The 16866-nt window shown below is 30.6% G+C and overlaps 3 protein-coding genes and 1 non-coding gene across 7 annotated transcripts; 1 reads left to right on the top strand and 3 right to left on the bottom strand.

The window, feature by feature from the left end:
* Positions 1-1839: 1839 nt before the first annotated feature.
* Positions 1840-2619, top strand: LOC123219719 (transcription initiation factor TFIID subunit 8-like). The gene has a single exon (XM_044641706.1). The coding sequence runs from the start codon at positions 1840-1842 to the stop codon at positions 2617-2619; it is 780 nt and encodes a 259-aa protein (XP_044497641.1).
* An 831-nt stretch (positions 2620-3450) lies between these two features.
* Positions 3451-9217, bottom strand: LOC123219234 (vesicle-associated membrane protein 722-like). Its single transcript, XM_044641063.1, has 6 exons — positions 9090-9217; positions 8715-8985; positions 4750-4891; positions 4544-4664; positions 4054-4116; positions 3451-3799 (listed from the first exon to the last, which is right to left on the bottom strand). The coding sequence occupies exons 2-6, from the start codon at positions 8902-8904 to the stop codon at positions 3650-3652; spliced, it is 666 nt and encodes a 221-aa protein (XP_044496998.1). The 5' UTR covers positions 8905-8985; positions 9090-9217; the 3' UTR covers positions 3451-3649.
* A 1143-nt stretch (positions 9218-10360) lies between these two features.
* Positions 10361-13663, bottom strand: LOC123218295 (peptidyl-prolyl cis-trans isomerase FKBP17-1, chloroplastic). 4 transcript variants are annotated; one of them, XM_044639667.1, is made up of 5 exons: positions 13283-13649; positions 12634-12756; positions 11461-11577; positions 11028-11209; positions 10361-10674 (listed from the first exon to the last, which is right to left on the bottom strand). In XM_044639667.1, the coding sequence occupies exons 1-4, from the start codon at positions 13598-13600 to the stop codon at positions 11090-11092; spliced, it is 678 nt and encodes a 225-aa protein (XP_044495602.1). In that variant the 5' UTR covers positions 13601-13649; the 3' UTR covers positions 10361-10674; positions 11028-11089. The 4 variants fall into 4 exon arrangements, with proteins under 4 accessions (XP_044495602.1, XP_044495601.1, XP_044495603.1 ...); XM_044639666.1 differs by having other exon boundaries at positions 10361-10592; XM_044639668.1 differs by lacking the exon at positions 10361-10674 and adding an exon at positions 10681-10943 and having other exon boundaries at positions 11539-11577; positions 13283-13663.
* Positions 13664-15677: 2014 nt separating this feature from the next.
* Positions 15678-15749, bottom strand: TRNAK-UUU. Its single transcript has one exon. It is a non-coding gene; the product is annotated as a tRNA-Lys (tRNA).
* Positions 15750-16866: the final 1117 nt, after the last annotated feature.

The raw sequence follows: 16866 nt of genomic DNA, 5'->3' as shown, positions 1-16866 counted from the left end.
GTCTCATATTTAAAATAATACAATTACCACTCCCTTCAACCAAACTCAAATATTGGATCTCACATTGAATAAATAAGTTTGTTTTCTTTCTAATCACAATTCAGTTTTTAAACATGTTTTTTATTAGAAAATAAAATTTTAATAAATTCTTTAACAAAACAGTTATTTTTTATTAAAAATAACGGGCTAACTTGGTAAAACCCCTTTGAGGGCTCAGCATGACCCTATACATATATATATAGGTTCATGCTATAGGCTTAGTAATTTTTACAGGCCAACCAGGCACAAAGGCTTACTATTGTGCGGGTCTTACGTCTAAGGCTTCGGACAACCTATAATCCTAGTGAGTCTTGTCGAAGCTAGCACAATCTACTATTGTGTCTAGATCTATATGTTAGATTATGCAAGTATTGATGATAGTAGATTTATTCTTACTATAGTGGCTAGAGACACGATAATGGTCATTGACTATGGTTGAATTTTTTAAAATCAATAATGTTTACAAAATAATTTTAAGGATTTTTTAATAAACAATATTGAAAATATGAGTCTAAACATGATTTTGATTATTAAAAACAGATAATTAAAAGAAAAAGATACCTTTTTTTAATGAAAATCTTCGTCATTCATTTGTATCAAGTGTGAATCAATTCTATTTTACTCAAAAAAAATACTTGTGGGCAAGGGTGTATCTATCATATTCTCAAACCCATAAGAAATTGAATTCGAGAGTTAACAAAACAGTGAAATACTAAATTTTGCAAATAAAATATTTGAGTTTAAACTGTTTATTAATCTTTATTTTACCCTTCTATATTTTACTATTATTCCTTAACCTCCCAAAGTTTTATTTTTTGGTTTTGCCCTTGACAGCAACATTTCCCAATCAAGAATGAAAGAGCAACTAGTTCCAACCCATACTATTTTAAAACGATAGATTTATCCTTTAAGTTAAAAAAGGACATTTTTACACCTTTTATCAGAATTCAAACAATACTTTTAATAGTGAAAAAGTATTTTCGTTAGTTTATAATATATAAATATTATAAGATTAATATTATTTAAATCTCTAAAGTACGAACAAAATTGTTATCTCTCACCAACTTATAAATTTATCACTTAAACTCTCATCATTTATTGGAAAAAAAATAAAACCCTAACCCTGATTCGAACCAATCCCAAATTTATAATCACACTAATTACATATGAAATTAAAGGTAGAATCACATCTAAATGACACGATTTAATCGTAAATCGCATCATATCAATGCAATTCTAATTAGAATCACACTAAAATAGTATGATTGAGTCAAAATTGCGTCATTCTAATGCAATGTTAATCAACATCAACAAAACAATTTAGACTTAATCACCTTATCTAGTGCAATTTCAATTGTCATCAATGACTATTTTAATTTTTAAAAATTATTTTTGAAAAAAATAAGGATGATAATGTATTTAATAAAATTTGTGGGGTAAAATGTTAATATTAAAAGTTATTAAGCATATTTTTATCTTTTTAATGTGTCTGCTCTAAAAATTGACTAATTTCTTTAACAATACTAATGTGTTTTTTTATACATACGTACAAAAATTTAAATAAAGCTAGATAGGTAGTTATCGAAAGTTGAGGTACTACAATGTCACGTTCCAATTTTACTGGACTAAACAGACTTTCCCCAAACCTCAAGATGAATTAGGTCCCCTGAATTGATCAATATTTTTAAAAAATAAAAAGAGACCCCAAAACCCCCCATATTTAACAATCAAAACCCATTTAAACTCACCAAGAGGGGCTAGGGTTTTCAGCGATCACACCATCTCCATACCCAACCAACCATGAAACCGAAAAATTCCCGCAAAACTACGAAACCCCAGAAGCAAAATCAACCAAACGAAGAAACTACGACCACACCAGAAGAGTTCTCATTCGCCATAACGAGAGTCGCAGTTTCTCAGATCTGCAAATCATTCGGTTTCAAGGGCGCTCAAAGCTCAGCCCTTGAAACCCTAACTTTGATCACAACAAAGTACCTTCAAGAGCTTGCCCAGTTGGCTTCATCCTATTCCCATTCATCCTGTCGCACTGAATCCAACGCTTTTGACGTCATTAACGCCCTACATGACTTCAATTTGTTAGAGGGCTTTGTGGGTGCTTCAAAAATTGAAGGCAACAATTGCTTGTTGAGTTCTAGGGTTTTGAAAGAGCTTGCGGGTTTTGTTAAGTACAGCGATGAAACCCCGTTTGCTAAACCTGTTCCAAGAGTCCAAAAAACCAAACTTTTGAGTAAAGGGTTGGTGCCTTGTAGTGAAAAGGAGATGATGAAGAAGAAGAATTTGCATATTCCTAAATGGTTGCCGGCTTTGCCGGATTTGAGTGGAGGTGTTTGTGAGAAGAAGAGAAGTTTATGGGAGAATTCAGGGGCGGTGGAGGGGAAGGGAGAAGTAGGTGGAGAGTTGAGTGTAAGAAAGGAAAGTTTGGGGGGTGATTTGGTTAGAGAGAGAAGGAAGGTGAGGTTTAAAATTGGGTTGAAAGAAAATATGATGAGCAATGGAATATGTAAAGGTGCTGGGAACGATGAAGAAGATAAGAGAATGAGAAAGAGAAAGAGATATTAGTGTTTAATTATATAAGTTTATCATTAATGATTAGTGTAATGGACGATAATGGTGAAAATTATAGGTTAAAGAGAATTCTATTTTCGAATCTCAACCATTGTTTTAAAACCAGATTGATTGATCGAACCAACATAATTAGGAACGAAGCAACCCAAATTTGGGTCTTCTTACAAAAATCATTTATGTTTGAAGTTATTCAATAAATATATATGATATAATATAATTTTATTTATGTTGTTGATACCATATTAATGTTATCAATTTAATCAATCGATTGAATCAATCAAAACCCTAATAATGGATCAAAATCTAAAAATAATGTTAATGTTATATTAATATCACTAATCTAATTGGTCAGTTTGACCCATCAAAACCTTGACCATCGATCAAAATTTAAAAGCATTGTTTTCGACATGATTCAGTATCAAAAGGTTTTACTCTTTTTGTTCTAGAACTAGAGTTTCATCTGCAATTCAGAACGTTTTCTTAGGCTCTAGTTTCATCTTAGTGGATTGTATTCCAAGTAAACTTCTTTTAATACACATACAGAGACAAATTTTATTAGGCATGTGTAAATCACATAAGCTAGTATGACTTTCTCTTTGATTGGTTGATTGTGTGAACCATGCTATAGATACGGAAAAAAAAATTCCCACAAGTTTAGAGAATTTAAAAGGTATTTATCACAGACCACCCATTTGGCTCATCAGACAAATTCTTACTGAAAGTGCTAATGAAGAAAACAAGTAACATTGACAACAACAATTAACATCTTTCCAGAAAGCTTCATGCAAACAACAAGCTCATTTCTACCAAAAGGATTCTCAAGAGTAAAACAGAAGTTGAGGTCTCATTCACAAGCAAAATATGTCCTTCTGGTAACAAATGTTGGGAAATTTCTAAATTTTCACTATTATTACAAATTCAGGATCATATATTTTCATATCCGTATTTATATGTTTTTTACCCCACAATATTATATCACAAAAGCTTTGGTAACAAACAAAGCAAGCATCTTGAAGAACGTTACTCATTTCCCGCAGTTGAAACCATGGCAAGCAGAGAGGATTATGATGAGGATCAAAGCAATCACTATTCCAAGTACTATCAGCTTAATTTTCATGTTTTGCAGCCACATTTTCCTCCGGATTTGGGTCCCAGAATTACGAAAGTCTTGTGCCTGCAAGAGAAGTAATTTTTCCAGCAAAATTGTTCAGAGTTGGGTTCCACTTGTTATGAAGGGAAATATATCTAGAAGACTGAATGCATAATTATCTCTATCAAACCAACAGAATGGCCAGAAATATAATATTAACCTGCCCTTTACACTGAACAGGAAAGAAGTTGTTCGGATAACATTCTTGAAGAGTCTAAGCTTGAAAACAAAGCATATAAAACACATACATGCCAAAGCACAGAGACACTAACACTAACCTGATGATGAAGGTTATCAGTCTTATCCACGAGCAGCTCAATCTTTTCCCCTCTATCTAAAACCTGCATCAAACCACAGACAATTTCTGTGAGGATTATCCAAGGAATTCTCATGAATTACAAGATAAAAATGGAATATGGGGAGCAACCTATGAAAAGTTCAGAGGGTAAAACATGCTATAAAGATTTAACAAAAGAATGTTGCACTCTGCATTAAGTATGCAGCAACCAATTTTTTCCCAAATAGAAACATAAGTCACTTGCATAGTATCGTCTTATTCAGAATTACAGATTCATTCATTTGCTCATGTATGTGTTTTTTCTACATTTCCAACCAATTAGATGACTAAGTTTTTCCTCCTTTTGCATGTGCATACATGTGTTCCACGGACACTGCATCTCAATGTAATCGGAAACAATATTAAAGCTACATTTCCAGGCAACCAAATCCCAGGAAAATTTCTACTGCAACCAAGCAAAGCATCACTACCTTTTCAATATTCTCCATCATAACACCTTTGACTTCAGAAACCTGTGCTTTCACCTTTGCAAGCTTGCTTATCTCTTCCGGATGATCAACACAGTACTGCATATGAGCTTTCAATTTTGGACTGCAATGAATATTATATTATGTCAACTTCAATGACAAGAAACATTCCCATTATGTGTTTTTCATATTTAACCAGAATAGAATACCCAAATTCCTTGTTAAGGCTGTTGGCTTGAGCAGTGGCAGCCTTTCCACCACCATATTTTGAAACAAAGTCATCCTTGACACGCTCCAAAAAAGCAATAGGTATTTGTCTTCCAACTGATTCATCTGCAACCACACAATATGCTGTAATATGGAAAAGTCAGCCAATCCATCATTATGATAAAAGAAAGAGAAATAAGGAAAGAAAAATTACATTGAGCTCCCTTGAAGTTCAAGTACAAGACAGACTCCTAAGAATTACTATCTCCTTTCAATTATGAAAATTTTTAATAGAACTCCCTCTAAACTTTTAGACATAACCCATGCAGTTTCACAAATTCCATCAGAAATTTCCTCTTGAGAAGTCTTAACTATTCTTCAAACCAGATAGGTCAGCCTATAATTCAACTCTACATCAAGGGACATTAATGAAACTTCCAAGGAGAATGTATACAGTAGATGAACTACCATAATACAGAACAGTCATATCGGAAAAAAAATACCAAGGTGTGATGCCTAGAAATTCCCTCAAAGTTTCAACATTATACACAAGTAAACAAATATATAACAATAGGTGAAACACTTACAAATAACTTAAATAGTTTTTAGTGTAAACACAGGAATTTAGGCCCAAGAGGTATAAAAACTAACTAAGTGAAATGCATTTGAAGTCTAAACACATAATTAAAAAAATTAATTACCAAATCATGATAGAGGATGGCCACATGAAATTTCTGGTCAGCATCAAGCAAAAGCAAGTGTGAATTCTAAAACAAAGTGGAGACCATTTAGATCATTTCCCCCTAATTTTATATGAATACCATCTCGATCAGAAGAATAAAGTATTGAAACATTTTTGTGCATCAAGAGAATACAAAGAAAGAGAATGATTGCAAAATTTTGAAAAATAGTTCCGTCTTCTATTTCTTTTCCCAAGAATACTTTTTAACAAATTTGGGGAGAATATGTTCAATTGGCTCCTCCTTATGTTACAATTTACACTTTTGGAGCTTCATGCCAACTTAGAAGATTTTCGACATGGCTATCCTCTTACACGTAGCTATTTAATTAGTTTTCTATTCAAGTTATTGGGCTACAATTGCTGTTTTTGGAAGCAGTACTATTTTGGGCTTGTTTCTTCTATTTCCTAGACCCGAAATCTTACACTATCAAGACAATTAAATAAACCATTTGAATTCTTTGGACTATCAAGTTGATGTATTCACCAAAGTGTGACTCTTTCCACACTCCAAGTTGCAATAGGACCAAACACTAATCATGTGCATATATGGAAATATAAAATTGTTGTAGTGAACGCCACCATCCACCTTGTGCAAAGCAACAGGCAGCACAAGAACTGTGCAATGTCATGTGATTGGTTTTAAGGCATTATGGTAATAATGTGATATGACAATGGACTATCACCCAATGTAAGATGAGTAACATCACCCATTAAAACATGTAATAAGATTCTTACTTTAGTGGGTGATGTCTGCTCACCTTATGATGAGATATACCCCCCAAATGACACCACATTATTGACACATGAAAAAAAGAAACACAAAAAAGACCTTTTCAGCAGTAAAATATATTCATAAGAAAGGAGTAGTTTTGTAAACAACAACAGGTTAAGAATATTTCACAGCCAACACAACATGTAGAAGGTGTATTATAACACAATGATCGATTAGTTACAAATACTAAATTGAGGGTATTTACATATAAGAGATATAGTGCTGAGAATTACGAATTTCAGTCTTGAGACATTACTAGATCCATTTGATGTTACATATCTTCGGCTTTTATTTTGCTACTTTATCACACAAAATCATATTTCTAATTTTATTACACAAAGACCATCCACTTCTTTTTTTTTTTTTTTTTTTTGACATCTCTCTGCTACAAACACCAATGACTTACATTATCTCTTTTCAATTAAAGAGTGAAACATCTTCACCAACCAACAAATGGCTTTGAAGCTCTTAAATTATGTCCCCAAAATCCTAATTTTTTCTCCCCAAACATAGTATCGTCCTAGCCATGGTGGCACCTTCCTCCTTACTGTTGCTCCTCCAAAACATGATGAATTAAGTGTAAGTAATTTCATTTTTTTAAATATATTTTTGAACTTACACATAATGTCTAAACTCAGAATTTGCTTCATTATTCCGAAACATGGAAGAATCTATTTTCTTTCTCAGGCTTATAGGGATAGCTAAGGAGAAAAATGTGTTCTAAAAAACCATTAAACACAAAAGGCTTGAAGGCAGGCTTATAGAGATTGCTGAAGAGAAATATTTCTTTCACTAACCACAGAAAAAATTTCCCTGATTGACTTGCTGACAGAACCAATAAAGTAAATGGACAAATTAAATAAGAAGAAATGCATTACTCTTATGTGAGAAGGCAACAAAACTGCGAGAAAAAGGTTTTTCACACATGGCATGATGGTATGCAACAACTGTCACAGCTATTGAAGCTAGCAGAGTCACAACAATTAAAGCTAGTGAGTATCACCAGCATCCATCTTATATCTAATGAATTTGGAAGCAAGAATGCTTTGTGGTTTCTCTTATGCTGACATAGACAATCAAATACTCCTAACTAATTACTGGTTTATAAAATCACTCTCTTACTAATGCAGGCTTTAGACTTTCACTTGTTGCTTGCTGGTTTGCTGGTTGCTTTGGACTTCATACTTGTTGCTCACTAGTCCTCCTTTGCTAACATCCACATAGGAGGTGGATTCGATTCAAGTTAAGCTCGAGTTTGGGTTTGCTCCAATTCAGCTCGGCTTGGCTCAAAGGAGTAGAAATAGAGCCTAAGTTTCAGCTTAATGAGTTTTGACAAAGCTGAACTTGAGCTCCATATGATGAACCAAGCTCGAGCTGAGCTCAAGAATGTCCTATTTTTTAAATTTAATTATTAATTTTAAACTTATTAATTATTATTTTTTAATATTTGTTTTCTAATAAAATAAACATGAAAGAAAGTTCAATGATAACGAGAAAGGAAAAATGCAAGCTTATTTACAATAGGTGAAGTGAGTTATTAACATTCCTCACACCTATGGGGGAGTTTTGGGATTGGGTTAAGATTTTATTTATAACAGGTGAAGTGAGTTGTTAAAGTGTATATTTCCAATTAGTATTTTTGCAAACCTATTTGCTAAAATCCACCATTAAAAAGATACACTTTATAAATAAGATACATAGGTGAAAGGAATTCTAACAACTCCCCTTAACCATTTATAAATAAACTTACTCTTTTCCTTTCTCATCATAATTCAACTTTAAATGTTTTCTTTCATTAGATTACATAAATTTTCAAATATATTTTTTAAACTAATTTTTTAAGGTTTTTTTTAAATGAAAACATGACTCAAATTTGATAAAAATCTTAAAACTATGGCTCGAGCTATAGTTGCCCATTTCAAACTCGCTTAAGTCAAGCTAGCAATGGAGTTTGAATCCAACCCTACATCCACATTCCTTCAAACCCCCTCATTTTCAAAATCCAGACCTCAAATCTATACACAAAGAATAGGGAACAAAAAAATATTTTTGCAGACTCATCTCAACCATTTACAAAATTTCAACAACATCATCCTCTTTCAGCCAACTTTCTTCATGAAAGGTTTTAGTTTGTACTTTGAACAAGCATATACTCATTCAATCAACTCAGTTAGCTTATCCAAAGCCAGTATTAACCATTGTCAAATCTCTAAGCCCTCAAATTTTACTATTTCAAGACACAATAATCTGACCCTAATCTTCAACTACAAACCCTAATTTATGTTCACCTTCTAAAAAATATCCATGTAATTTCGAAACGACCATAAAGATGCAATATTTAAAACAACCCAATTCAATTTCAAACATCTTCATCCTCATAAAACCAAACAATCAAAATAAATAAATAAATAAAACCCATGACAGCAAATCAAAATCAAAATGAGAAACTTAACTGTAACCATTATCAACAAGATAATTAAAGGTGTGGCCATCGCAGTTGTAAGTAAACTTGTTGTTGGAAGCAGGAAGCTTCTGCAGGCACTGAAACGCAATGGAGTTGAAGTTGCCGCTGAACTCAGTGTACTCTGCAAGAAGCACGGTGCCCCGCGAGACAAAGGCGTAGATCAGGGGCTTCTGACTCATTTTGGGAGTAAAATGAAAGAAATAACACCTGGGTTTTCGTTTTTGGTTAAAAAATTACTCTCTCCCACTCTGTTTTGAGTGCTAAGGAGAGAAGGAGAAAAAGAAGAGTATAGGATTAGTAAGGTTTAAAGAAGAAGCAGAGATAGAATTAAGAAAAAAGAAAAGGTCGGTGCAATTGAGTGTACCTTAAGAAAAACCAAAATTTCCCATTTTGGATTCATTAAATTACTTCTCCATCCTTATGTTTTGAGTTCGAATAGATACTAATTTAAATTGAAATTTGACAAGTTTTGATATTATCTGCTTGAATTCGATAACAAAAGTGAGGATTCGAGTCAACTCAAAAAATTTTTTCTAAACTTAATATATATTTTTTTAATTAAATATTTTTATATTTTTTAAATTTAAAAAAATTAAAATGGAAAGTATAGAACATTTCATTTGAACGGGCTCACTTATGATTACAAACCTGATTTGGAATAGGATGGGGAGCACAAAATACAAAGGATAAGAGAAGTACATGATCATGTATACTAATCATTTATAATGTTTTCAAAAAAAAATTTTGATTTTCTATTATTTTGGGATCAATATTTTGTAACATTCTTAAGAAGTTGTTTTAATTTTCTAATATTTAAGTATTAATATTTTGATCTTATAATTAGGGTTTGATCAAAATTGTTCAAATTCGAATTTGAGTTTAGATTGAATAATTTTAGTTGGAATTAAGAATTGAATTTATTTTCATAAATGAATCAAATTTAAGTTTACTCAAATTAAATTCAAAATTAAATTATTTTCAAATCTAAACTACTTAATTTCGGACAAATTTATTGAATAAGAGCTATTCTAAAACTAGATTTTATTTAGTCTAGGCCAAATCAAATCTAACCCTATTCAAAAGAATGAGAATGGCAATTTTCCCTTTTTTTTTAATTTTGAGAAAATACTTAGATATTCCCCTTAATTAATTAGTAAAAACAACGAAGTGGGTGTGTTTGTAAGTTTGGTAAAGTAAAAAGGTGAAAAAATGATACAAAGAATGTGACAAATTTTGGGTCACATAGAAAGATATGGAGATTGGTGTCACTTTACCCCACCCTTTACGTTGTCTTCAAAATCACAAGAACCAAAGCCAACACTAATTTTTTGCTTCCTTTTTTTGTCGGTAATTGATTTCTAGATAGAAAATCCCAATGAACACAACATGGGAGTAAGCAATTGCTGTTGTTTTATCTGGGTTATACTTTAGTGGTGCCGGATTTGGTTTGAGGTAAAGTCGAATAAACTGAAATCACGGATGGATTTGAATCAAATCAACTCTAGATCACAACTAAGTTTAGCTTGAATACTAAAAATTCAACTTAAGTTTTAGTTTATGCTCACTTAAATTGGCAATGAAATTGTTGAAGATGAAAAAAATTGTCAAAAAAATTTAAAAAATAATCAAAAAAAATGAATCCGTCAAAATTTTTCCAACGATTTATTAGATTTGAGTCAGTTTATTCAAATTAAAGTTAGGGTTACACCCGTTCGAGTTAATACATTTTTTTTAATTTATAGTAAATTCTATTATAGATGGACGTATATACACCTCTCCAACCTTGACATGTCATATCTCATACGCTTACATGCACACCAGTCCGGTCACCACTTGCCCTGAACCGGCCCCTTCACAGGATGAAGCCCAGCCCAATTCGGGTATGAAAACATTGTTTATTATATTCATCCATAAAAAATTAATGCAACTTGAAAACAGACTAGCCATGCCTGTAATTTTTCAGTAAAATACAAATGATAAATGAATATTTAGCTATACAAATCATTCAATAAGGTTCTAGTGTGAGGCATATTACATAAATTTCAACATATCATCAACAAAGTACTCAATCAAAATTATCGAATTGTTTCTTTCGTATTCGATAAAGAGCTCTGAAACTGCTTTTTTTTTTTTTTCAGAAAAAAGTATAGTTTTTATGAGTATACTTGTTTGCCAACTCTCATTTCTGCATAGGAATTTCACAATCATCAAGCATAATCTGAAAACAAAGCATACTATAAATACACGAGGATGCTATAATCTTGGCTTTCAAATATGAATTAAAGTGTTGCGTATTGCTTACCTTGTATCAGGCATTGCTGCACCATTAGAAGCAATTTTTCAGAATCATGAAAGTTGATCTCGCTAATGCCTCAGGCTGACTAGCTCAATATCAAAAATCAAAGTTCCCAATGTCGAGCCTTCCCCATTGGCAAGACGGGTTGGATTGAAGATCGTAGTAAACAGCCTCTGCCGGTCAAAGAACTATTGAACAATAGAAAATGAGACTCAATAAGCAATGACGAAAACAAAGTCAAATCCACAAAATTAAGGCCTAGAATGACCAGTGAATGTCTAAAAATAGAAAAATACTTTAGGATGGGGATTTGAGATTTTTAAATAGAAGAAAAATAGATGTGTATATACCAATTAGGGAACACAACAGTGACAAGTTTGACAGCACACAAAGAAAATGCATGAAGTTACATTAAATTGTGTTGAGAGAAAAAAAATACATTAGGTGGTAGTGGTTCTTGCGAAGTGTTTTGATATCCTTGAGATGGAGGGATGACAACTCGACGAATACCACCCACCTTCATTGACCTCACAGCCGCTTCAATCCCCGGAATTACCTGCTCAAAGTTTTGATATACACTACAATATCATAAAAGTTCAACTATTAACTTATATATTAAATACATTTATGAGTGCGCAGGCAATGAATCTCACATAATAAGAGATTAAGATATGCAAAATAATAATATATCAGAGTTCATTTATGACCCTTTTTCAAACTGGTTTTTGTTCATGTGTAAAAGGTCCTATGTGCAGAAACTGCCAAGGTCTCTGTGCCAAAAAAGGCAGGAAAGTTATGCAGTTCCCTGATAGGCAACGTGTTAGTTCTTCCCTTTCACCCAAAAACTACTATCGGCGTTAACTACACGCCATTGAAAATAGATCACTGATCATTCAGAAGAATCTTCTTCTCCCATTTCAGCGAACAAAAAGGTTGGTATGATTTCACAAGAATTCATGTTTTCGTTGAAGGAAGTTTTACTCACCGATCCCTCAATATTTAACTAAGATATAGGCAGACCCTTTAGTTTAAAAGATGGGCAGCAACCTCTATTCAAATATTTGATAATTGCCATATTCGTACCTCAATCAAAGCAAGATAAATTCACCTTTTCATTAAATAATAAACCTTGCCAAAAAAGGCACTACAAAAATAGTGAATATATTTGTATGATTCATCCAAGTCTCATAAGGCTGAGATTAACTATAGACAGATATCAACCTCAAATAAATTTGTAAGGAGATTTACAACTACTTTCAAAACTTCACAGAAGTTGGGCTATTTTTCAAACTAAAAGGTGAAATCAGTTTGATGAAATATGCCTCAAAAGTAACCATTCATCCATCTATCAAATACTAATACTATCGCAAATACAAAAATGAATAAACAAGAGGTGGGAGGTGAAAGCACAATAACCACAATGGCAACAATTCCGACAATCATGTAACAATATTGAGGCACACAGACTAATAATTTAGTAACCTACAATAATATTTCAATTTTCAATAACAAACACAATAAGTTAGGCTACTAGAACATTTTGCATTGACAATAAAATGTTCAGCAAAGGTACCATAGCCATATTTCAATGCAGGATAGTAATACAACTTACTTTGCCGGATCCGAGCGTGAAAACAAAAGGAACCGGTTCACCACTTCCATCTTTGTGGTCATACGTTGAATCAAACCGCCACCCTTGCTTCGCTGCCAACCTTCCATAGTAATGTATTGCAACCTTTTCAAACACATTCATAAACACCCAATTAAGCAACTGATTTTGTAACACTAATTAATGCCTTGTTCAATTTCCAAAGATAATTTTCAAAAGCTTTAATAAAAATCAAAACTCTCAGCTGCATCCAACATTTGTTCACTGTTTGTTCGTGTTCTGATTTTACATTAGATTGTATCTGAAAACATGTTTCAAAAAGCGTAATACTATATGTACGAACAACAACTATTATCAGGTAATGACAAACTGATACCTCATCACATGATTATTTCATTTAATTGTTTACTTTCATTTCATCTCTAATTCAAAATAACTCTGTCAATAATACTTCAATAAGAAATTTCTTTGAATCCCTACATTCAAAAACAAAAAACATTTTAAATTCTATATCAAATATGCAATAAATTAAATTAAATTTAACTGAACATAAGTAGAACACAAACAATAATTAATATTTTTAATTTTTAATAATAAATAAACCAGAAATTGAAACACTACTAAGTTGAATGAATATTTTAAGGATCGTAACTTGGTCACCGTTCAGTGGAATTGGACCCGACCCTGTGCGGAGGTCCAACGACTTGACGCCGCCGGAGTTCGGGAGCTCCGACAGCTCGGCGGCGTCCGCTGCGGTTGAAGAAATAGGAGAGGAGAACGGTAAAGTTAATGTGCTCAAAGTGGTGGTGATAATTGACAGAGATAGAGCTGCTCTTCTGGATGTTGTTGTTGATAAGAATGGAGATGAAGAAGAAGATGGCAAAGTGGCGGTGATTCTAGATGGAAGAAAATGAAGGGTGTGATGGTGAGAAGCATGGAGTGGTGGTAGTGATGCAAAACACTGGATCATCTTGTTTTCTCGAAAAAAAAAATTAGAGATTAAGCAGACTAAACCTGAGAAAAAGGGTCCCGGTCGCGGTTCCAAGTGTCGAGCCCATAGTCTGAGCTGTTTTGTGGGCCATTTAGAGTTACAGTCTGAGAGTTGATACAAAATTATTTTAAATTTGAAATTAAATTAAAAAATTATGGTTGGTTTAATTTATGTTATTATTTAAATCTATTAAAATTATTTATTTATAAGTATATATAAACATAAAATAAATATGAAATATATATAATATGCTTGTAAAGAAAATGATAGAATAAATATAAAAAATTTAAACAGTAAATTATGTCAAATATAGTTATATATAAATATTTAATGGTCTATGATTTGAAATTCATCTAAATTAAAATTTATTTTTTTTAAATTTATTAATCTAAATTAAACCATTTTACAAATTAAACCAAACTAAATAATAATTTTTAAATAGTTCGATTGAACTTTACAATTTGAATTGAATTATACATACTCATGATTTGTATAGGTTCCCAAACTTTAAAAAGATTTTATATATACGTATAATATATACACACACACCGTGGAAATTGATGTTTATAAACGAACTAATGTATTATCATATAATTGAATGATCGAATTATTATTACTAATTCAAAATTATTAAATTATATATTAATATATTAATTTATTTCTATCTGTTAATACCGATTTGTATGTGCATAGATTATTATTAATTTATTAAAGTTTTATTCCTTTTTCAAATATAAATGCAATTTCCTAAATAAATTTTTCATCTTGTATATTTTATTTGTTAAATTTTACACTATGCTCCCAAACATAAATTTACAGTTCGTGCCCCATAAACGACAGCACAAGAATGGCCATGTTGTACCCAGTAAAAGAGCGTTGTGGTAATTTTTTTTAACATTTACTATGAAGTTTCTTTATGGATTCAAACTCTAGGTTATCTTTGATTCGTGGTTGACTTGTGTTCCGATTTTCATTTTCGATGCTGATTTCTGCCCTATAGAATTACAGTTTGATTTGTATAAGGATTTGCTTTCATTGTGAGTTTGTAGAAAATTATTTTGATTTCGTGCTCCATTGGTACGTTGAAGAAAATGATTTTATTGTTGGGAAATGAAAGGGAGAGTCAACAAGTGAAACAAAGACTTTGTATAAAATTGAAGAAAAACAAGTAAAAGAGATATTATAAATATTTTATGATATATAATACTTATCATAAATAGAAAATTATATGTATCATAAGATATATTGAATTAATATGATAAAATGAACATATGTTATAATATAATTTATAATATCAATACAAAACAATATTCTTTTTAGAGAAAATGGTAATATAGTAGGAGATATGTGGGTGTTTGAAAATTTTTCAAAATGATGATTAATTAAAAATTTTTATTATTTAATTTTTTAAAACAGATATTATACGATATGATATATAATACACGATAAAAAAATTACATTTTTTACAAATTTTGATTTCGTGCTCAATTGGTATGTTGAAGAAAATATTGTATTAGTAGAAAATGAAAAGAGAGTCAACAAATAAAAAGAAAACTTTGTAGAAAATTAAAAGTTTAAAAAGAGATATTAACTGTTGTTATAAATATTTTAAAACATATGATATTTATCTTGTAATATGATATGATATAAATAAAAAATAATATGTATTATAAAATATATCATATAATATGATATATATTTTATGATACAATATATTACATTAATACGAATCAATAAATCTTTTTAGAGAAAATAATAATGTAATAAGAATATATATGTAAATTTTTAAAAATTTAAAGGTGCCTGTGATTTTTTTAAAATAATAATTAATTAAAATTTTTGTATTATTTAATTTTTTAAAAATATATTATATAATATGATATAAAAAATTAGATTACCGGATATTAACTTCTTTAATTTAAGAATAAGATAAACGAGAAGGGCCTCTTTATACTTTTCCAAAGTCACAGGGGCCATCAGAAGCTAGGGGGGTACATGAGAGTTGTTAGATTTGCTAGAGCAAATGAACAATTTAAACCCAAAAGTAACGATAGACCGCCGTCTGTGGGGATCGAACCCACGACCACGTGGTTAAAAGCCACGCGCTCTACCGCTGAGCTAAGACGGCTTTGGAAATCTTCTTTTTTTTTATTCTTCTAGCGTATTCATATTTAATCATAAAACTTAACGAGTAATAAAAATTATTTTGATAATTTATCTTTTATTACTTATATTATTTTATTTGATTTATAAATAATAAAAAATTTTAATAATTTTTTATTACTAATATGATATGACAAATAATATAAAAGATACTCTGAATACCGTCTCTACCTTTGATATTAAAATATTATTAAGACAATATTGATTTTATTATAATTATTTTTTATTTATTAATTTTTTTAGGTAAAAATAATCTTATTTTTAATTAATATAACAAATAACATAAAAATATTTTAGAATAATTATACTCTAGGGTATTCAAGTAAAACAATATATTAATATTCTTTTATTACTTCTAATCAAACATAATAATTATTTATATCTATATATTTTTACTAAATTTGATCAAATATGATAATAATTTATATCTAATAATTTTTTAGGTAGTTTATCTATAAGATAATTTTTCAATTTTAATAATAAAAAAATTTCCGAACGAAACACCTCCTTATAGTGTAATCTTTTATTTTGTGGATGATCATAAATTTGCACTAACAAAAAGTATATAAGATTTGTGGTGTCGACTTATACATAAAGATTAAAAAAAAAAAAAGAATTGATAGTATAATCTTGTGTGAGTAATTGGGAAAATAAAAAATATTTATAAAATAGTTTGATTCATTGCTTGAAAGCCCAAATTTACTATTTTATTTATTTATTTTTCAAAGTTTAACAAAATAATGGTATAAAGTTATAAATTAGTTCTTGGAGGAGTTGAAAAAAAGGGATTTTCATTATTTGTGTAAAATCCTTTATTTATACGACCGATAAGTTGGGTTAATTGAGGAAAAATATGTCATAAATCATATTAAATCAAATTTAATTATTTAATAAGAATTTATCGATAACATCATTTTGATGAAATGAGAGATAATATTAGCATGATTATTATCTCTATTTGCTAGAGATAAAAATAGAAGGAATTGTCACTAGAGAAAGAAGATCAAAACCTTAGGGAAAAATAGTGATTTTTCAAAGCTTGGGTTGGGGGAGGGGGGAATTGTTAGATTTTAAAACTTAAG

This window comes from Mangifera indica, chromosome 6 (assembly GCF_011075055.1).
Source record: "Mangifera indica cultivar Alphonso chromosome 6, CATAS_Mindica_2.1, whole genome shotgun sequence".
Classification (NCBI taxonomy): Eukaryota; Viridiplantae; Streptophyta; class Magnoliopsida; order Sapindales; family Anacardiaceae; genus Mangifera; species Mangifera indica.
Note: the sequence above shows the minus strand (reverse complement) of the source record. Positions and strands in the feature narration are given on the sequence as shown.

Coding starts and splice junctions, on each gene's coding strand:
- LOC123219719 (XM_044641706.1), top strand. CDS start 1,840: ATGAAACCGAAAAATTCCCGCAAAACTACGAAACCCCAGAAGCAAAAT.
- LOC123219234 (XM_044641063.1), bottom strand. CDS start 8,904: ATGAGTCAGAAGCCCCTGATCTACGCCTTTGTCTCGCGGGGCACCGTG. Junction 4,892..8,714: donor TCTTGTTGATAATGGTTACA/GTTAAGTTTCTC, acceptor TCCATATTACAG/CATATTGTGTGGTTGCAGAT. Junction 4,665..4,749: donor AGCCTTAACAAGGAATTTGG/GTATTCTATTCT, acceptor TATTCATTGCAG/TCCAAAATTGAAAGCTCATA.
- LOC123218295 (XM_044639667.1), bottom strand. CDS start 13,600: ATGATCCAGTGTTTTGCATCACTACCACCACTCCATGCTTCTCACCAT. Junction 12,757..13,282: donor TTCCACTGAACGGTGACCAA/GTTACGATCCTT, acceptor GTGTTTGAAAAG/GTTGCAATACATTACTATGG. Junction 11,210..11,460: donor AAGAACCACTACCACCTAAT/GTATTTTTTTTC, acceptor ATTGTTCAATAG/TTCTTTGACCGGCAGAGGCT.